Source organism: Aristolochia californica, unplaced genomic scaffold, assembly GCF_029961685.1.
Source record: "Aristolochia californica isolate CCGP_79_NKW_82.1479 unplaced genomic scaffold, dmAriCali1.0.hap1 SCAF_7, whole genome shotgun sequence".
NCBI lineage: Eukaryota > Viridiplantae > Streptophyta > Magnoliopsida > Piperales > Aristolochiaceae > Aristolochia > Aristolochia californica.
Genome location: NW_027182268.1, coordinates 7,859,929 through 7,880,200, shown reverse-complemented (window position 1 = coordinate 7,880,200; position 20,272 = coordinate 7,859,929). Strand labels below are relative to the sequence as shown.

At 36.8% G+C, this 20,272-nt stretch overlaps 4 protein-coding genes across 4 annotated transcripts; 2 read left to right on the top strand and 2 right to left on the bottom strand.

Annotated features, from left to right (window-relative positions):
• Positions 1-2,867: 2,867 nt before the first annotated feature.
• LOC137936602 (sphinganine C4-monooxygenase 2) lies at positions 2,868-5,393 on the bottom strand. The gene is made up of 3 exons (XM_068781381.1): positions 5,374-5,393; positions 5,014-5,281; positions 2,868-3,966 (listed from the first exon to the last, which is right to left on the bottom strand). The coding sequence occupies exons 2-3, from the start codon at positions 5,233-5,235 to the stop codon at positions 3,421-3,423; spliced, it is 768 nt and encodes a 255-aa protein (XP_068637482.1). The 5' UTR covers positions 5,236-5,281; positions 5,374-5,393; the 3' UTR covers positions 2,868-3,420.
• Positions 5,394-6,371: 978 nt separating this feature from the next.
• LOC137937141 (origin of replication complex subunit 6-like) lies at positions 6,372-8,776 on the bottom strand. Its single transcript, XM_068782219.1, has 10 exons — positions 8,649-8,776; positions 8,524-8,570; positions 8,264-8,368; positions 8,067-8,147; positions 7,822-7,933; positions 7,670-7,732; positions 7,499-7,586; positions 7,325-7,416; positions 6,929-7,025; positions 6,372-6,843 (listed from the first exon to the last, which is right to left on the bottom strand). The coding sequence occupies exons 1-10, from the start codon at positions 8,766-8,768 to the stop codon at positions 6,764-6,766; spliced, it is 885 nt and encodes a 294-aa protein (XP_068638320.1). The 5' UTR covers positions 8,769-8,776; the 3' UTR covers positions 6,372-6,763.
• A 764-nt stretch (positions 8,777-9,540) lies between these two features.
• On the top strand, positions 9,541-15,236 carry LOC137936282 (NAP1-related protein 1-like). Its single transcript, XM_068780866.1, has 10 exons — positions 9,541-9,814; positions 10,805-10,927; positions 11,067-11,117; positions 11,278-11,349; positions 11,529-11,642; positions 11,734-11,798; positions 12,604-12,664; positions 12,806-12,862; positions 12,963-13,004; positions 14,816-15,236. The coding sequence occupies exons 1-10, from the start codon at positions 9,686-9,688 to the stop codon at positions 14,891-14,893; spliced, it is 792 nt and encodes a 263-aa protein (XP_068636967.1). The 5' UTR covers positions 9,541-9,685; the 3' UTR covers positions 14,894-15,236.
• A 2,862-nt stretch (positions 15,237-18,098) lies between these two features.
• LOC137937564 (flavonol synthase/flavanone 3-hydroxylase-like) lies at positions 18,099-20,023 on the top strand. The gene is made up of 3 exons (XM_068782642.1): positions 18,099-18,477; positions 18,871-19,192; positions 19,475-20,023. The coding sequence occupies exons 1-3, from the start codon at positions 18,107-18,109 to the stop codon at positions 19,742-19,744; spliced, it is 963 nt and encodes a 320-aa protein (XP_068638743.1). The 5' UTR covers positions 18,099-18,106; the 3' UTR covers positions 19,745-20,023.
• Positions 20,024-20,272: the final 249 nt, after the last annotated feature.

The following is a 20,272-nucleotide window of genomic DNA, read 5'->3' as shown; positions in this document are numbered from 1 at the left end:
GCAGGGACATAACAATCTTCTTCACACTGTAGATAGGATCTTGGCTGAGAAGTCTGAGCTTTTTCGCTAGTATTGAAAGACATAAATAAGCATGAGTGGTATTATTGTAATAATCTTAGGGTAAAGGGCATACTTATAATTTATGTATCTTTTTCATCTATACAAAAAGGTTAAGGGGGAGGATATGGCACAACCAAATTTCCTCTGTAAACATCCCAACAAGTGTTCAAGATAAGGAACTTACATGGGTAAATCATTAGATTACTCACATAAGCAAATGAAGTAGGGAGAGGGCGAGAGGAGTAGAAAAAAATCATGTCATAAACTAGGAATTTTGTCGAAAGAATCGTCATTAAACTACCATTTTCTAGGTCCACAAAAGCCATGAAGAGAAGAACACATGTCACAAAGTAGTGAACCCATTTCATTCTCATCTGAGTTGCAGTGACACTAGAATACTAGAGGAATGTTTTTGGGGTCGACAGGCTCATCTCACAGCAATCATATCTCCAATATGTTGTGTCCACAGAGAAATGGTGTGGTGGTGTCTCACAATCAATACCATAACTACCTCACAACTATAAGGTGGATCCATGATCCATCACTCCCTTTCATGCCATTGATACCTCAGGCTGGAGTAGACGTAACTTAGGAGGATTAAATCACAAAGGCCAAAGACATTATCATTCTCCTCCTAGGCCGTGGAGGCTGGAAAGAAACTTCTCACCTGTATCACTAAAGCATATCAAGGGACAACTGAAGAAATCAATTCCAGTAGCTAATCATTTTCTACCTGTATTCAAGTGACCAAACCTGAAATTGAGAAAAGAGCATTCTTCCCTCTACTTCAAACCACTGATGTACTTGGCAATATGCTGCCTTAAGCTGGTCTATGAAAGGACTCTTCCAAAGGATGATGGACAGGGCTCCAAGTGATTGATTGAATCTACGGATAACCCTGCAAAGTGAAGTTAGATGAGACATAAATGCAATGTAAACAGAGAGGTCCACACCCATTACTTCCAAAATCACGGAGTTGGAAAAAATGGATAGAGCATTTATGCTTGGAGAAAAGGTCTGCTGAGTGGACCATAAAGACAAGGATGAATCACGGTTGAGCTATTTAGTCAGAAGCATATTGAGAAGGAATTCAGTTTCTGTGAGAAAGATCGATGGCAATAAATTGGGTCCCTTCTTTATGATAGGAGCAGTCTGGTGATTGTTGATGATTGTCTACCACACGTCTTGAGACTTCAAACAAAATTATGTGGAGAGGAATTGTTCATTTAAACCAGATTGGTACAAGAAAGCTTGATCACTTCAGCTTTTAAATGAAAGTAAATGATAAAAAAAAAACAGGGGATGGAACCTGTCTGCAGTCCATGAGCCATGCAATATAAACCTCATTTTTTAGAAGGTAGATAGATCCCATGAGAATGTCCATATCCAATTAAAGTCGCATGATAATCCTATTACAAAATACTAAGGTCTGTTTGGAACCCCTAGAAAAGAAAATAAAAGAAAATGAGAATTTGACCTTCCAAAAATAGTTAGTGAAAATGAGATAAGGATCATCTCCTTTTCACTAACTATTTTGGAAATAATAATGGTCAAATTCTTATTTTCTTTTCTTATCTTTTCCATGGGGTTCCAAACAGACCCTAAAAGACATGAACTCAGTAAACTCCATAAGAGCTGAAGCTGATAGAGACAGAAGCATGAATTATTTACTTACTTGAGAGTTGAAATAGTGCAAAAAGGGATAATGGAGGTGTCAACTCTGGCATTAGGAACTTGTTTTTCATGAAGATACTTAACAAAAAACAGAAAGGCCACTGAGGTCAAGAATGAACTACTATGACGCGGAAGTGGTAGAAGGATAAGATCTCCGGCGCAGTCACCGTTCAAAGGGTGTTAAGGCGACTTCCCTAGCATCAAACTTGCAAGTTACATTTATAGCCAGATGCCTTTCAGAGGAGGAGCTCACAGATTCTTCTATTAAATGAGTTTACGGGAGTTCATAGATTCTTTTGTTAAGTGAGGTTGTTATGAGTTTACAGGACCAGCTCTCATAACTTATAACTGGGCAATCTGTGCAAAGTTTGATTCAGTACACCTTTATTGATACAGACCAATTTCTTTCATTTGTATGTTTCATCTTAACTGGGAAGCAGATATTATTAAGCTCAAAAAAATAATAATCTAGAGTTGATTTACTGAGAAAAATAAAGATCTGATGTCCCAAAAGATTGAGGTGGAAGTGTGGTCATAACTGCTTTCAGGATCTTAAATCAAAATTTGGACAGAAACATCAATGGCAGCTGGAACAAGAGCCCAAATCTCAGCAGCCACATCACAAATACCACTGGAACAAGAGCCCAAATCTCAGCAGCCACATCACAAATACCACTGGAACAAGAGCCCAAATCTCAGCAGCCACATCACACATACCACTGCACTCTTCACAATTTTAATGGCAGGTGTGACATTTTCTGTTTGCACACATATCTGTAATAATCTCCCTAATGATTCCTTGGTATTTATCTATTTTCTTTCTTTACCTTTAGAAATTGAAGTAGAACTGGTGGCCTATTCATAAGCACTAAGATTACACAAGAGATCTTTGAGAAGAGGCTGCAAATAAGAGACATAAATGAGACTAAAGTTTGGATTGTAACTATAGAAAGAGCTATTTGTCACTGTTAGCATATCTGAAACAGAATAGACTGCTTTCAGGTGCGGAGCAAGCGCAACAAAATTTCTAATTACCACCAACTGGAAGCTCAAAGGCTTTATTTCCAAATAAAAATTAACATGGTCAGAAATGTTTGAACAGCTCAACAACAGGTAATAGCCAATAAATTTGGTCGTTCTTGATTTGTCACTCAACTTCAATCCAATTCTATGTCATTCTTTTTCTTTAATTTCGTCTTTGCACCAAAATATCTGCAAAACACGAGGCAAGAGGACCTTTTCATCAAGAATGATAAATTAACAACGTATACACTTCCTTCAGAAAAGATCAGGTTGAATCTCATCTGCACAACAAACTTCATCGACAAGTCCAGAAGTATATCAACTACATGCCTGTCGTAGCTAGCACCTTCATAGATGTCACTCTTAATCTCAAAAGAAATGATCCCAGCTAGAATAGTGCACAAGAATTTGACTTTAACATACAGAGAAAATTATAATACGGATATTGTGTCAAACAACATTCATTTCTCTCAGGTGTACAAACATTACTAAACATCTATTGCTATAGTTCTTTCACTGTGTTGAAAACATTAACATGTATACTAAAAGAGGACTGTATGAAACTATATACGATCTCCAAGATGTTCTGCCATGCATAAATAATGCATATTTAGTCATGTTGTGCTACACTAGTGGCAAAAACTAGAGAAGCAGGTATTGACCCTAATCTTTCTTTAGAGGGGCAACTTCAAAACCTCCACCATCTCTCTTCTCAAGTGAATAAGGCATATATGTCCCAAGAATCTTGTCCCACATAACAAAGAATGGCTGTGAAAAGTTGTACTTATTTCCATAAAGTTGGTGATGGACATCGTGATAGGCTGTGTTGTTCCTAAAGAATATATGGAATATGTTCCCTGGAAGCCACAACCCACAATGATCATCAACTGTCTTAACTGTAGCAAATGAGAAGAAAAATATTGATGTTCGTGGGGACATCCCAGAGAGAAGGAAGGCCAGGGCTCCACCAACTGTGTCCAGAAGAAGTCCCTCCAATGGATGGTTATACAGCGCTCCAAATGCATAAGGGACCACAAGGCGGTGATGCTGAGAATGGATATGGCGATACAAAAACTTGTTGTGGTGCATGTATCGATGCATGAAATATTGCCATGTATCCAAAACTAGCATTCCAATCAAGAATTGCCTAGCTAGAACCATAATAGAAGGCTGTGGTATTTCTGCACTACCATCATCATTAGCGGTTACCTGCAGAGGAAACAAAAATGGTTAAGGTGATAATTACCTGCATGAAGTAGGCAATCTTATCTGCAATTTCTTTCCATAGTTCATTATGTAATTCCACTCTAATATAGGCTCACTAATTATGATATTTCCCTTCTCTTATAGGCACAGTCAGATAATGAAAGGATCACTGATGCGGCAAAGCCAGAAGCCAGCATCAGGGGCCCAGAATATACAGGTACAGATATCTGACCAGACACTGAATTCGCGTATGTTCAATATCTTGTTTCATGGAAATTTGTTAGGTTTAATACATGAAGGAGCAAGAAATGATACTTCTTCAATATCAATACAAAATAATAGACATTCCAGAATGACAAAACTTGTTTCAACCTGCCTTGCTTCATAATGTCTCACATGTTCGGGATGGTAGTAATTACATACTGAAGATTAGGGTCTTCAATAGGCATCCAAAATTTCAAATCATAGATATATAGCACTACTTGATGACCTTCCACAGATCTTTTATTCCTTTAAAGGTGTTACTGAAAAAAAAATAAAACAAATTAGGGATACTCTCTAGACTTGCGTGGCTATGCTGCTCATACGTCCAAGTTTACGACCCTATTTTTTGTTCACTTTGCCCATCAATCCCTCATAACCAAAACCAAAGTCCACTCTTCGTTTTTTAAAAATTCATCAAAATGTTTCATAAGGTAACTTGCACCCTTCATGTCTTAGGAACTCCTTGAGGACTTCAAACATATTCCTATATTCACTTTGAATCGGTTTCTTAATAATTCATCAAATTATACATGCTGTCTGTACGTATGCATGACTTGTCTTTTCAAAAATCCAAGTTCTGTTTGGAGTTGATTTTTTTATAGTTAGGTCATAAAAAAATCAAGTTCATAAAAAATACAGACTGGCACAGAAACTACAAATTGAGAACCTAAACAACTTCCAAGTACCAGAACACAAACGACCTAAACTGAACCAGAAAGGAAGATTACATAATCGAGGAAAGCAGCCGGTAGAGAAATAAAATCATTTGAAACATAACGCACTTACAGTAAACAAGAGGATGGCAACCACAGCTTGAACAACCTGTTGAAGAAGAACTCCTTTAACCACAGTTCTCTTCCCAACTAAGTTTTTGATATCTTCGTCTATTTTTGAATGCAACCGATAGTTGTCAAGGGAACCCAACATGATATACATCGCCGAATATATCCAATACACCAAAATAGGAACAATAGTTCCCAATAATTCATCGGATACATATTGATCCATCTCTCCGCGAAAAGATTGACACAACCAGACTCCCCGTCTTGAAGTTCTGTTTCGACAAAGTTCCACAGATTAAGAAATGAACCTCTTTTCCTCTCAAAAGAAGGCAAGTTTGTAAATAACTCAATCAACAAGAATTACCTTGTTATACCAGCTGTAAAGTCGCAGGCGGCCAACGTCACCAGCGGAGAATTTCACCAGGCACAGAGACATGAACAGCTCGATCCACCACAAAAGAACCGACCAGGAGACAAACGAGTTCAGTAGGATCAAAGGAAAGACGAGAAAGTCGATAGTTGAATTGTAGCGGTAAAAACGAGACCAGATGTAGACGCGCATGGACCATGGCTGCCTTCGATTCGTCCAAACGCTGTGTGTCGTCTCGGCATCTTCCAGCCTTTTTTTTTTCTCTTTTTTTGTACCGTCACCAACTTTGACTATAATTTTACAAACCAAGCGCGCGAGAACGAGTTAGCCGGTCAAATCAAAGTCAACGTAGTTGTCTGCCCACAGCTGTTATTCAATAATAATAATAATAGGGTTAAGACTTTAGAAATGTATTTCCCAAGACTAAATACTCATGTTTCCTAAAAATATTTTTTAAATTAGAATTTTTTTACAAAAAAAAATAATATAATTTTCCAAGTAAGATTATTCAGCCAATATGGGCCAAAAAACCGTATAGAAAAATTTTAAATAAATATTTGATAATTGATGCTATAATATTTTAATAGGCAAATTTTCATAATAATTTTATATTTGATATTTTATTTAACTAAAAATTATCAAATAAATATGGTAATATATAAGATCGATTATTAATTTACGTTTATTTTCATTTAATTTTTCTTAAAATATTTCATGTAAGACACTAATAAGATTTTATTTAAAGGTTTCTTGAAAATATATATCCTAAGAAAAATATTTTAAAATATTTTCTTAATACCATATGATGTTGCAATTTTATTTTAACTTTTTATTATTTATTATCATATTGATATTGTATTTCAGTTGTTTCCTGTTTTATGAGACTGATTTCACAGGAAATGATAGAAATATCTTTCACAATTTGATTAAATATAATATTCTTTGATGATTAAGGACTGAACAAAAAAAAAATTTAGCGCAGAAGATTGTGACAGTACGTTAGGGAATGGATAAGCTGCAAACAGAAGCAAGGGAAGATAACTAGTTTGACTCCCATGAAAACAATAGAGGTGCTTCCTTTCATGATGTAAAATTTTTTCTACAGATTAATATTATGAGCAGGTCAAATTTGAATCTGTAAAAGAAAAATAAATCAGAGAAACTGCAATGCTAGTAGACAGTGCCACCCACAGGTAATGGAATGCAACGAGCTCTGCATTTTTTTTTTTTTTTTTTTTTTAAGGACTCTCAGTGGCACTGGGAATTCTGCAGTAATGGCATGGTTCTGTCTTTGTCATTGTATGAAAATCTTTAGCGAAAGAATCCACATGCCCTCATGAGATTGATTTGATACCAGCATCAGGAAATTAACATTCACATGCTCCTATGAAGCTTCCAAGGCAACTGTCTCAGGGGCTTTTCCTGCAAAATTGAGTTGTGTTTGCCTCTTCCTCTTACTGGAAGCTGCCACGGCAGAAAATAGAGATTGATGATGAAGCTTAATAATCTGAAATGTCATAGATCAGAAAAAAGAGAGAGAGAATCATACCTCCAGGTTTGCTGTTTTTATTGGATGCAAGTACAGTGGACTTCCACTTCTCATATGTAGCTTTTTCCATCTTCTTGTGCCTCTTGTAACTTGGAATCTGAAGTAAAAAGCATCATAGATCAGATCACATCAATATGATATTAAGATAATGGGGATATTGATCAACTTTTATCTGATAATAGTGGTTCTATAGATCCGTTCTTCCACAATTTCATAATGGGTACCAAGAAATCTCCAGGGGTTCATTTCATAATAAATATAAGGATAAATCCAGATCTACAATAGTTAAATGCGTGCTCGTATATCTTAGACATTAGATCATATAGTGATGGGTTCTAAATCGCAGAAAGGCATGCATATACGGTAGAGATGATTGGAAACAGGAAGAAAAACCACCTCGAGACCATCTTCAACATCATCCAAAGAGTCATCAGATACATCACCTCCATCCTCGTGTTTCCTTTTACAAGGCAGTGCATCTAATAGTTCTGCTAACCAAAACAGGAAGTAATCAATCAATCGTTCAATTTTTAGAGGACAAATTTCACATATAAGCAGAATCAATAATACCTCTGTTCCCTTTAACGGATTTTGGATCCTTCTTTTCCTTTGCAATTCCAAAAACATCAAAGCATAGGTCCTTCATAGAAGTCGAAACCTGCAATTAGATTTCAATAAACGAGTTAGAATCACAAAAGTTTAAACATGCTGGATTACCTGCAAGTGAATACCAAATCTTACGCTAGAAAATTCGGTTTCTGATGCCCCACAGAGCTCAATCAACTTTAGCTTGTCTACTTTGAGCTGTGGAGAAACACCCAGAAAAAAAATGATTGATTTATGCAATCCTCGAAATAAGACCAATAAATGAAATGATCGAGATTAATAACTACCTTGTGTCTTTTAGCACACAAGTAAAATACAACGGCTGTAAATACAGGCCGACTGAAGTCAGCACTTGCTCGACGAGATGCAGGCAATGAGGTTATGAACCGATCTTTGTAGCTGAAAATAGAACAATAACAGGTGATTAGAAAAGTGAATGTTCAACCCATGAAGGCATTTCACTGGTAACAACATCTTAATTCGATGTTTAGGAAGAAGAAACCATGTGATGGGAAAGAAAGTAAGAACTCACAGAGCTAGCCCCTTCTGCACAAAGGGGATCAACCTAACGCAACCAAACTGAATTGCCAACTCCCTAACATCGAGCTTCGTCCTGGCAAAAACAAAAGCACCTTGCGATTACACTCATATCAACGACTCCCACTAAATTCGGATAGCCGAGCAAAGAATTAACATATCACTGATTGCGAATACGGAAGAAGCCCTCACTTGACACCGAGACCGTTCTGTAATGAATTAAATGATCTATTATACGCCTTCTCCGACATTCCACTCATTCTTATCGCAAGTTGCCGATCGAACATAACCTGGAACCTGCACCCATTCGATATCGATCAACAGATTCACCAAAACCGCAAAGAGAACGGCCATTTGATTTTTTGAGTATTGGATTCCTCCAAAAATACCCCGCTCCCCTCTTTCTTCGCGCAACAATATTAATAAAAAAAATCAATATGCAAACTTATTACCTATTCGTCGCAATTTCCAAACAGATGATCCCTTTACACACTTCCCCCTGAATTCAACACCCAAGATCTATGAGTAACATTTTTACATCAGACCAGTAGAAAGATACAGAGGTAAAGAATCTTACAACGCCGATGATGGAGGAATCAAAATGCACATCGCAGAGGCGACGCAACTCCTCGGCTTTGCGAATTACATGCTTGGAATCAGACAGTCCGAGCTTCCTCGCCATATCAGTGAGATCCATTTTGGGAATTTGGGGAGCAATGCAAGAGAAACGTTTAGGTAATGGACGCGGATTAAGTAGAAGATAAAAGGGGATTCTTGGCGGGAAGAAGGAGAGAGACAATTTCGAATTTCACAAGGCGCCATGTACGAGCCAAGTACCAGACGAGAGTACACGAGATTTCCCGGGAAAAAGACCGGAAATTTTTGGCGCCAATCACACACTCCGTATCACGGCAGATGGTCCGAGTCATCGTGGGGAAACTTCGGTGCCAATACGACTAAGATTAGAAGGCGTAACGTTACGTTACACTCCAAAGTTAAATGGAGCATTACAGTCCATTTGGCATACATTAAGTAAAAATTTAAGAAAAATGAGATCAAATTCAAGTTCAACATTAGCTCACATATGTTAAGTGGGTGCATAGAGGTCAGTCTCACATATGCATGAGTTCCCATTTGACCAAACCCATGTGAGACTGACCTCTATGCACCCACTTAACTTATTATTCTCGTATTTTAACAAAAATATCGAAAGTTCAAATTTCACGATAAGTGAAAACTTATAATTTTATCTTTTTTTTTATGTGATTATTTTATTTAATTTCCAAAGAAGCCCTTAAAAAGGTGAAGAAACCGAATTTGGTTCCTTTAGGGTTAGGGTTGTGCGCCGTGAAACATCTCCTTTCATCCTAAAGTGGGACCGACAATTGGGTCCACCTAGTTTATCCGGTGCCGTGGGATCCAATATAGATTCTGAAATGAGACCGCGAGCATTCGGAGTAGCCCTTTTTTTGGGTTAGCCCCTCTCGCACTCTCTCTCTCTGTTTCGTTCTCTCTTCTCGGCAGTGCTCGAGTAACTTTCCGCATTTGCTTTTTCCTTCTCGGCTACTGTTTAGGGTTCGGAGGATCGGAAGCAAGGCTTTGAAGGTTTAAGAGATGGTAGCGGACAAGGGAAAGAAATCTAAGGTTGTAGAACGGAAAGAGGAGGAAGAGAATGAGCACATTGATGGGGAACTAGTGTTTTGTATTGAGAAATTGCAGGAGATTCAAGACGAGCTCGAAAAGGTCAGAGTTTTGGTATTTGGGTCTTGTATGTTTTCTGTGTTTGGGGTTGCGGTTTAGGAGCTGGTCGTTGTACAGTTTGTGGGATTGTTATTGGACGTTTTTCATCTTGCCGGGGGTCAGTTTTCTTGGGTTCGGGTTGTTGCTGTTTTGTTTATTTTGTGTTGGTACTTTCGTATTGGATTGGTTTCTCGATTATGGTTCAGGAAGAACAAGCTGGATACCAGTTCATTTGTTTGTCTTTCCCAACTGGAAGAGAATGTTGTCTTAAGTGATTGGAGAAGAGATTGGACAGGTGATGTTGGGGGGAGGGGGTTATGGGAATAATTCAGCATGTTTATATGCACTCTTCGCATTTCATAATGCAAATGAGAGATCGCTTTGACGGGATTGAGTGAGGTCGTGGAGTGCGTCAGGTCCCTTTAGCTGGATTGAGTGAGGTTATAGAGGTCTGCCTCTTTGTCGGGATTTAGGTAGCTTCATGCTGAGAGGGGGCACCGTTTTTTTTTTTTTTTTTTTAATCAGAGAATGGTTGTCTAGTATTGCTCATTCTTTGAAAATAAATCCCTCTGAGGCTTATTCGTGGTAAAGAAAATGATTTGACAAGGCACTTCAGCTTTGGTTTTCATCAACTCGAAATAAGTCATACAGCAGTCATACTCCAAATGCATATCCTACTTCTATATGAAATTCTTCTACAGTTTTCTTTTAGCTCAAAATGTGGATGCTGTCTCTCAAGTTTCATGGGGATTCCGTAGTTATTTTTGTCGTACGCGTTCCTACTTCTGTATGGAGTTCATATACAATTTTATCAAAATGACGATGATGTGTTTCAAGTTTCATGGACATTTGGTAGTTATTTAGTTGTGTGTCTCCATTTCGTCTGAAGTTGTATCAAACCTAGGATTTCTTTTTACTATCCCATCTTATCTGCCAAAACCAGTGCTTACATTTCTTCTCTATGCTAAGTTCTGATTTTTTTGTTCCCTATAGGTTAATGAAGAAGCAAGTGACAAGGTCTTAGAAGTGGAACAGAAGTATAATGATATACGCCGGCCTGTCTATCAGAAGAGAAACGAGATCATTAAATCAATACCTGATTTTTGGCTAACTGCTGTTTGTACTCCATCCATCACATTTTTTTTGTTTTGTGTATTTTGGATGCATGTATGCACGAGTTTCTTTTATCTAAGGATTCAACATGTATCTTTTCTTCTCATTCATTCAATTGGATTCTGGACTGTTGTTTCTGCAGTTTTTAAGTCATCCTGCCCTCTGTGATCTTTTGAATGAGGAAGACCAAAAGGTTGGCCTTTGCTTAGTTCATACATGAAGACTAATAGTATTCTATTTTGATACTCCTTTATTTGTTTGAATCATTATATTGACTTTAAAAACAAGTTGCCATCATTAATTCAATCATCTGTTTGTTTAATCTCACTACTGGTTCATACGTTATTTTCTAGATTTTCAAGTACTTGCAGTCTCTTGATGTTGAAGATTCTAAAGATATTAAATCAGGATACTCAATCACTTTTGTGAGTGTTCTTCCCTTCCCTTCACTATCTTAAGATATTTTCATATTAGTATTTTTCAATTTTGAAGGTCAAGAAAAAAAGTCAAAAGAAAAAAAAAACTTAGCTCCACCTTTTTTAGATGTAAATTGGTTTATCATTGTATTACTAGATTACTCAGTGAGGTGTTTCTTGTGTTACAGAATTTCTCCAATAGTCCATATTTTGAAGATACAAAGCTTACAAAGACTTTTTCCTTCTCTGACGAAGGTACAACTAAGATTACTGGTAGTACAATCAAATGGAGGGAGGGCATGGTAAGTTTAACCTATTCTTGATATCCATGAAATTGTTTAGCCATTGCTTTCCATTTCAAACTGATATTTATTTTCTGTGTTGCATTATTAGAAGGATGCTACAAATGGTGTTGGTCCTGAGAAAAAAGGAAACAAGCGGTCCCATGCTGATGAAAGGTCCCTTCTCTCTCTCTCTCTCTTTCTCACACACACACACACACTCGTCCTCCCTCCCTCCTTTACCTGTGCATTTTTTCTGTTATGACTTCTACAAAGTAAAAAAGAGAATATTAAAACTGTCAATTATTATTGCAAAATTATGAGTTGATCTGAATTCATAAGGCCTAACAAACAAAAGCAAATCCTTATAGATGGGATACACTATTCCATCATAGGTATGTGCTTTGTGGTGTATGCTGGGTAGATGAAGTATGTGCTTGTGCCACATGCTTCTCTGCACTACATAGAAATTGGTATGCTAATTGAGTTGGGAAGGCCTAGGATTTGAACATGGTCAATATGAAAATATATGTTTGCATGCATTGTTGGCTGGTAATGTGAGCTTCCCTTCCATATGGTCAGATTCGAAATGGCTGGAATACTAAGTTGTCTAATGTCATCTTTTCTCTTAGTTATGGTGTTGAGTCTGGCTACCATATTCCTGTTTTGTTTGCATCCCGAGAAGTCTTAACTTTTTAATAGTTGGTTAGCAACTAGAGCCTTATTTAAGAGTAATGAAGAACACTCTAGAACAAGAGGTATAATTATACTCTGATGCATTTATGGCTGAACTTCATTGTTGTTATTATCATTTCGACAAAAATGTTGTTTTCTATTTTATGAATTGCTGGTGAATTATTCTGGAGTATTTACTTCAATCGGGATTTTAATTTATTCAGACTTAATCAGTCATATTTTTTTCCCAACTCCAATCATATCTTATTTGGTTACTGTGTTTTGAGATTACTCTTGTATGCTGCAGCTTCTTTGCTTGGTTTGGTGAAACTCAACAGAAAGATGTTATAGATGGTTTTCATGATGAGGTACCTGTTTCATCTTCTACTCTTTGGTTTAGATTTCTTGCTTTTGTTTTGGCTCTTTCCAACTCACGGGAATTAGAAGAATGACATAAATCTGGTGGGGGTGAACTATTTTTCTGTAACTTACCCTTTACTTGATTTCAGGTGGCAGAGATAATCAAAGAAGATTTGTGGCCTAATCCTCTTAAATATTTCAACAATGTGAGTTTTTCTTTTGTTTCTTCTGTAAATTGTTGCTGTAGTTTTCTGTTTTTGACATTCATTATCTGGCCCAATGGAATCTTTGTGGTCTAATATGCAGGAAGCTGATGAAGAGGATTTTGGTGTAGAAGAAGATGAAGAGGTGAACCAAGTCAAATACCTGTTATTTTTCCGTCATTTACTGTTGTTTATTTGCTTGCTGTTGCCTGTGTTTAAGCCTAGAATTTACTTCCTAAGCATCTCTTTTTGTCCTACTGTCTTGAGCTTTTTATTTTGCACCGTAATATTACATTTTTATGTTTAAATTTTATGCTTAATCCTTAAATAAAAACAAATTTTGTACTTCTTTGTCTGACCTCCATTGTTCTGACTTAATTTCCAATGCAACTTTTAACAAGAAACTGCTTCTGTTCCTTAATAGTTTCTTTGAGTTGAAACAGAAAAGACCAGTGATTACATTAAATGTTCATAACACAACGACAGTAGTGCGGATTCATAACTCCAGCTTCTATTGCCACATCTTCCGCATCATGTGCTAACTGGTCCAGTCAAAGCTGTTTCATCCAGGCTTTACCACCACCGCTTGACCTGCGATGATGTCATATCATGTCATGAATATTTAGTGTTTTCTAAACGAGAGGATAGAGGAGAAAGTTTCCCCTTTCTTCTGTTGACAGGGAAGGAAGCCTGCTGGACCAAAGGGAAGGGGGTGGTGCCGCCCTGTGGAAGTGAGTACAGGGGCCCCTCCCTGTTTGGCTGCAAACACAAAAGCCCTGTTTTTGTTGTTGATATGGGGGAGGGGGAAGATTGGTATGATCCTGGCCTGCTTTGTGCAGTTTATCAGTTTAACTGCAAAAATTGGCTGGGTTGGCCAGTTTTCTCCCTCTCCCTGCATATACATACCTAGGTAGTGGACTGAGTGTGGTTGAACCTTGTTCAACTAACAGGTCAGTCAGTCTCGGTTTTATACACTGTCTTAAACTATGATTTTTTTTAATTAATTAATTTATTTCGAAGTTGGCCTTCATTTTATAGTTTCATGATTTTTGGTTCTAGTCAACCTTATTAAAGCTGCTATTGCCTGCTTATCATAAGTATGCTTGTGTGTAGACATTTAGTTATTTATTTAGTTTCTATGACTGTTTGAACCAATGTTTGAAAAATCAGTGAACCCAATTCTGGTCTGGTCAATCGGGTTTTGACCTAATTCTGGGTCTTTTACTTGTGTGACCCAGACAGGGGACCAATTCCAGTTGAACCCTGTTCAATTGGCCGATCTTGTCCAGGATTTATAACACTGGTTCAAATACTTTTTATAAAAATGGTAAAATAAAGGTATTTTTATGTGCTCTTATTTTCTGAACAAAGTTGTAGTATTGCACTCCTATTTGGTCCTGATCTATGTTTAACTGGGGGAAGTTTACACAGAATGTGTGCAAGAAAAAGGGAAAACATTTTTTTTCCTTTTCATGAGTGAATTGATATATATCTATTTATAATTTTTCTTGTCACGTACAGGAAAAAATGTAGCTGTGGAAAATGTTGATTTAAATATTTTTCTTTCTTTTCTGCTATACATATATATATATATATATATATATATATATATATATATATATATATATTTATTTATTTTTATTTTTGGGGGGGGGGGGGGGGAGGGGTTAATTGAAATGCCCCCCATGTGGCTTACAAGCTTGGATTACTGAACTCTGCTGCAGCTATCTAAATGAGACGGTCAAAATTTACAAACAAAAGTGGGTTTCTATCTTGTTAGGTGTACTGTATTGAAAGTTTTGAACAGATTGCTAAAGTATCTTTATGTTAGTTTCATTGCTCTCTCAGCTGAAACCAGAGTTCCTATGATGTAATTCTGTATTAAATAGTTCTCCAGAGTTACAATTTTATGCAAGTGAATCTGAGGAGTGTGCTTCATGTCATGTCTCATTTCAGGTTAAGGGAGCGGATGAATCTGAAGATGATGAAGATGAAGATGAAGAGGACGACGGAGATGAGGAGGACGATGGCTAGACGTAACTAGTCCTAGTCTTTGGCTGCCTGATGCATGGCTCAGTTGTGCAAATCATTCTATGGTTGCAGGAGGGGTCCAGGTTTACAAGCGGATTATATAATTGTTTTTATGTTGAAAAAATTGTAGCTTTCTTGTGGCTAAAACTGGGCTGCAAAGGAGTCAGTCTCCTTGTATGTTTTTTCTTTTGTTGACGTTTCTTTTATGCATCTCAAAAGGGTGCTTCTGGTCAGTTTCCGGGAATGTAATTAGGTCTACTCTTCCCATCCTTAGGACTCTCACCTGTTAATTGGAACCTCTCTCGAGTGACATTTTCCAAAATATACATCTTGCATTGTCCATTGTCCTGAAATTTGCCCTTTACTGTTTTGCAAAACCGGAGTGGAGAGGGGTGGTTGCCCTTTCTTTCGTTGAGGGGTTCCCTGCCCTCCTCTCTGTATCCCTCCCCTGTTAAATATCAGAACGGGGGAGAAGCCGCCGGAAGAGGGGAAGGTGGTGGGGTATGTGACACATGCAATGTTGGATTACAGAGCACTGTGAAGCATAATTGCCATTGCATATCCTCCAAATAAAGGTACTTGGGCAGTCACCAACCACACTGGAAAACAAACAGACTGAAACTTCAATTATGATCAGTATAAGAATGTGTCTGGATTACTAGGCCAATTTACTTTATCTGGATCTATCCCGATTTATAAATGGCCAATTTGGGTTGATACCATCTTAGACTAGACCACTGTTTTTACATATATAACAAGCCCCGGGATATAGGCGAGTATTTATCGATATGCCTCGGATTTTGGAGGTGCCTTTACAATACTTAGTTTACTTCTAAATAATGGTTTTAACCCATAGACAAGATTTGATTGATATGAAATCAGATTAGATCACTAGTTTTTATGTATTTTTACACGGGTGAGTGTACTGGCTGTATGTTTTGTGCATTGGAGAAAGTCGGTAAATTTTAACCCAAAACAAGATAATATAGTCCATGATATTAACAGTATAATATGTATGAATTTACAAGGTTCAAAACAGTATTTGATGCTAAATACCTGTTATAAAAATATGGTTAAATTTATTTTTTACCAATAAAATATTTAAATAAAATTTATATACTTATTTCACCTTCTTCACATATATGTTAAATATTTGATTTTTTTTATTTTTAGATTCTTAAACTTTGTCTACAATGAACTTGAAATGAAGTGAAGATTTCAATTCATTTTAAATTAATTGATTCAACTTTAACGCATCATAGAGGGTTAGTATAGACGAGTTAAGTGCACTGGAAAATAGATTCCAGTGTTAGTGCCCTAAAATAAAAAAATATATAATATAAACAAGAAAATGAGTAACTTTTTGTAATATACTTAAATAAAATATATACTTAAACAGATAATTAACCAAAATAAACATGGTTACTACACTTATAAGTGATTTAATGTGTAGTATTAAAATATATTAATAAACTAATTAATGGAAGACTATATTATATTACTTAATGATTATAATTTATTAAAAATTAATATAATAATTACGTGTGATTAGAATAAATTATAAAAAATAAAAATAAAAATAACATAAGCGAATATAATAAAGAAATAAATTATTTTTTAATAACATAAGATATATTTTAACATTAAAAATCACTAATTTAATACAATAAAATAAATAAATATAATAAATAAATAAACATATATATTATTTCATCAATAACATAATATATATTTTTACATATTATTAATTAATAATATATTATCACAAAATTTAAACCATTGGTTTAATTAATTGTAGCAATGGGATAATTAAACCAAAATAATTTATCAAATATTTATTTTAATAATATTTTAATTATGACTATTAAATCTCTAATTTAATACAGTAATTATAAAATAAATATATCGAATAAATAAAAAGTATGAATTATTATTTTTATGATGCAAGTTTAATTTTTCCTAACTTAAGAAAAATTAAACCAACTTCGTCTTCTTCACGAAGCCCCGATAGTCGATGCGTCGCCTTCCTCGCAACGCCAATAATGGCGGGAGACTACGACGGGCTAACATGTAACGACAACAGAGGCGGTGCTCCGACGGTATGCCGAGAGGGAGCAGAGAGGGAGGCTGAGAGGCTCTGCAATGACGGCTCTGCGATGGAGGTCGTGAGGGAAAAGAGAGGGAGAAGAGATAGAGGGGGAAAAAATTCGGAGGAGGAAGGCCGAGCGGGAGAAAATTTCAGGAAAAGAAGCATCATGTGGGAAGTTTTTTCCTTCAAGGGGAGGGAGAAACGCGTCCCGCATATGATTCCTATGGATGATTCTCAAAATAGGTATGAAACCTAATTTCCCCGTTTTTGCCCGATCGGACGTGATTCAAATAAAAGGGAGATCATTTTGGACTAACGGCCTAATAGAATAAACTGAGAAAATATCTGATTCTTTTCGATATATATGGAAGACCTTTCTTGGGCAAAACGTGTTAGTAAGAGTTATAGGTGGATGACAGTGAGATACCTATAATTTTGAAAACCTTTCTCCTAACCCAGTGATTTCACTTTCACCCTTCTCTCTCTGATTCCAAATTCCACGAGTCCTCCAAAACGAACCTGAAGTGATGAACACTTCTTATCTCTCCTCAAGTACTCTCCTTGCGCTTTCGCGGCCGTCTGCCTCTGGCAATTGGTCGAATGACCGTCGAGGATGAAGTAGTGGCAGAAACGGAAGAGACCTTTGCTTCGCTCAAACAATAGGACAATAAACTAAAATGGAATGAAGGAGAGACGAGGACAATAGGACGAAGAAAAGAGAACTGCAGTGTCTTTGGAGAAGGAAGAGACATTATTCTAAAGTTATATGATTTTAAAAGTCTCTTGGTAAGAGAGAAAGGAGATTCCATTCTCAAACAATGATTTCTATACCATTATTTCCCTTGAATAATGACTCGATTTGATATATTTTATGCAAAATTTTAATTATAGATTGGAATTCAAACTTAACTCGAAGTCGAACTGGGTTAAAATTTTTGGACTCGAGTTCTCCGCTCAAGCCACCCGTTCCCTCTCTATCTCTGTAATTTTGTATTAGATTGCCCAAAATCCGAGATGTACAGGCAGATATTCGATACGTATGAACACTGATTGAGGTTTGCTTCCATATATATATTTTTCTTAGCTGCACCCAAAAAGCAGCATCTGTTTATTGAAAGTTGGCAAAAATGGCAGGGTCCTGTATTCCTACCGTGAATCTCTCTTCTTTCTTCGTGGAAGGGAACAAAGAAGGGAAGAAGAATGCCAAAAAGATCATTTCTGATGCACTCTCTGATTTGGGCTTCTTTCAGATAATCGACCATGGAGTCCCTCTCGACCTCATGGACCGAGCACTGGAGCTCTCCAAGAGATATTTTCAGTACCCAGATGAGGAGAAACTCAAATCCAAGCCGATTGCTGGTTCAAAAGCGCCTCTTCCTGCCGGATACAATCGTCAGCCTGAAAATTCACTGGACAAGAACGAATACTTGCTGTTGTTCGTTCCTGGGCAGAGTTTCGTCAGCTGCAATGTCTATCCTCAGAACCCGCCTGAACTCAAGTATGACAACCTTTTCTTTAATTAATGTTAGTTGTCGTTGTGGAATCAATGCTGTTTGATGAATATATTTGATGGGTGAGTTGGGTTTTTCGCAGAGAATCTTTCTTCTGAGAGTCGTGATTTTTCCTTTCTCCTCTTTCGCGAACCAATGTTGTTTCAAGAATTTCTTCTGAGAGGTTTAATTTCTTATAGTTTGTTATTTCTTACTTTTTCTGTTTATTCTTCATATTCTTTCTTCTTCTCATGAATGTCGTGATATTTCTTCTTCATGTTCTTTCTTCTGTCAACCTGTAGAAGTACACCTTCTCCTTCTTCTTCTGGTTTTTGAGCGTTCAAACGTTGGTTTCAGCTCAGTCACGCTAGTTCTACTCACTGTTGTCTCTTAAATATCAGGGAGACACTAGAAGAACTCTCCTCTCACATGACCAGAACAGCCTCTCTCATGGAGGAAATCCTGAACCAGTGTATGGGACTTCCTCAGGGCTTCATAAAGGAATTTAACAACAACCGGAGTACTGATTTCATAGCAGCATTACGTTATTTTCCAGCTACAGAGCATGAAAACCATGGAATCAGTGAGCATGAAGACGGGAATTTCTTTACATTTGTTTTCCAAGATGAAGTTGGCGGACTAGAGGTGCTAAAGGATGGAAAATGGATCCCAGTGAAGCCTACCAGGGGTACCATTGTGGTTAACATTGGCGACATAGTTCAGGTAACACAAAACGATTTCAGTAACCATGAAAGTCTCAAGCAAATTCAGACTCATGCCAAAGCCAATCCGGTTATAGTTTTTTTTTTTTTTGGATCCACCTAATTTTGTGATTTAAGACTTGGAAAGGAGACCAGATTCAGTAAAAATCATTTCAACTGATCTGTTCTCCACCCACAATTCTTTGAGTAATTTTTTTCCATCTTCATTGATATTTTCCTTTCATTTGTCTAAAAAAAATGATCCACCCAGAATTCTTAAGTAATATGTTCAAACATTTTGAAGGTGCTAAGCAACAACAGATTCAAGAGTGCAACGCACAGGGTGGTGAGGAAGGAAGGAAGAAGCCGCCACTCTTATGCCTTTTTCTGTACTTCAGATGGAGATAAATGGATTGAGCCTCTCCCCCAATTCACCAAGGAAATTGGAGAAGCACCGAAATACAGAGGCTTCTTCTACAAGGACTACATGCAGCTGAGAATGAGAAATAAGACCCATCCACCTTCCAGGCCTGAAGATGTCATCCACATCAGCCATTATGCTATTCTATCTTAGAAACAAACTATGAAGTTTATAATACTCTTGATGCATAGATAACAATGGAGAAGATTGAGGAATCTGCTATTCAGATTTCAAGAGTGTTATATGGCCCTAGAAAATGATACTAGCCTGAATGACTTTTGCCTTCTTTCTTCTTTTCAGATTTCAAGTGTTATATGTATTTAGTTTGTTTTATCTTGTTTGAACAATGTTTTTATATTTTCCGCATATTTGTAATATTATGATTCGTACAGTATTTGTTATCACTGTTCATGTTCCGCATCTATATATATGATCTCCACAGTGTTTATTTTTACTGTTCTAAAGTTACTATTCATGGTTACTATTTGTGTTACTATTCATGTTTACTGTTTACTCATCAAAAAGAAATAGTATCGAAATAGTGCCAAATAGGACAGAAGCTAGAAACTTAGAATTATTTGACTATGCTCCGAGGTAGAAAACGAAACAGAGTTGTGCTCTACCCTGCTGAAACAGCCTTGGAGCCGCAACGGTTAATAGGAACGGTTTGGGGCCCTCTGG

What these genes read in the sequence shown, in the direction of transcription:
- LOC137936282 (XM_068780866.1), top strand. Translation starts at nt 9,686, where the DNA reads ATGGTAGCGGACAAGGGAAAGAAATCTAAGGTTGTAGAACGGAAAGAG. An exon ending in TTCAAGACGAGCTCGAAAAG is followed by an intron (nt 9,815 to 10,804) that starts GTCAGAGTTTTG and finishes TGTTCCCTATAG; the next exon opens with GTTAATGAAGAAGCAAGTGA. An exon ending in CTGATTTTTGGCTAACTGCT is followed by an intron (nt 10,928 to 11,066) that starts GTTTGTACTCCA and finishes TTGTTTCTGCAG; the next exon opens with TTTTTAAGTCATCCTGCCCT.
- LOC137937564 (XM_068782642.1), top strand. Translation starts at nt 18,107, where the DNA reads ATGGCAGGGTCCTGTATTCCTACCGTGAATCTCTCTTCTTTCTTCGTG. An exon ending in CAGAACCCGCCTGAACTCAA is followed by an intron (nt 18,478 to 18,870) that starts GTATGACAACCT and finishes CTTAAATATCAG; the next exon opens with GGAGACACTAGAAGAACTCT. An exon ending in ACATTGGCGACATAGTTCAG is followed by an intron (nt 19,193 to 19,474) that starts GTAACACAAAAC and finishes AACATTTTGAAG; the next exon opens with GTGCTAAGCAACAACAGATT.
- LOC137936602 (XM_068781381.1), bottom strand. Translation starts at nt 5,235, where the DNA reads ATGGATCAATATGTATCCGATGAATTATTGGGAACTATTGTTCCTATT. An exon ending in TTGCCATCCTCTTGTTTACT is followed by an intron (nt 3,967 to 5,013) that starts GTAAGTGCGTTA and finishes TTTCCTCTGCAG; the next exon opens with GTAACCGCTAATGATGATGG.
- LOC137937141 (XM_068782219.1), bottom strand. Translation starts at nt 8,768, where the DNA reads ATGGATCTCACTGATATGGCGAGGAAGCTCGGACTGTCTGATTCCAAG. An exon ending in ATTCCTCCATCATCGGCGTT is followed by an intron (nt 8,571 to 8,648) that starts GTAAGATTCTTT and finishes TGTTGAATTCAG; the next exon opens with GGGGAAGTGTGTAAAGGGAT. An exon ending in CAGAACGGTCTCGGTGTCAA is followed by an intron (nt 8,148 to 8,263) that starts GTGAGGGCTTCT and finishes TGTTTTTGCCAG; the next exon opens with GACGAAGCTCGATGTTAGGG.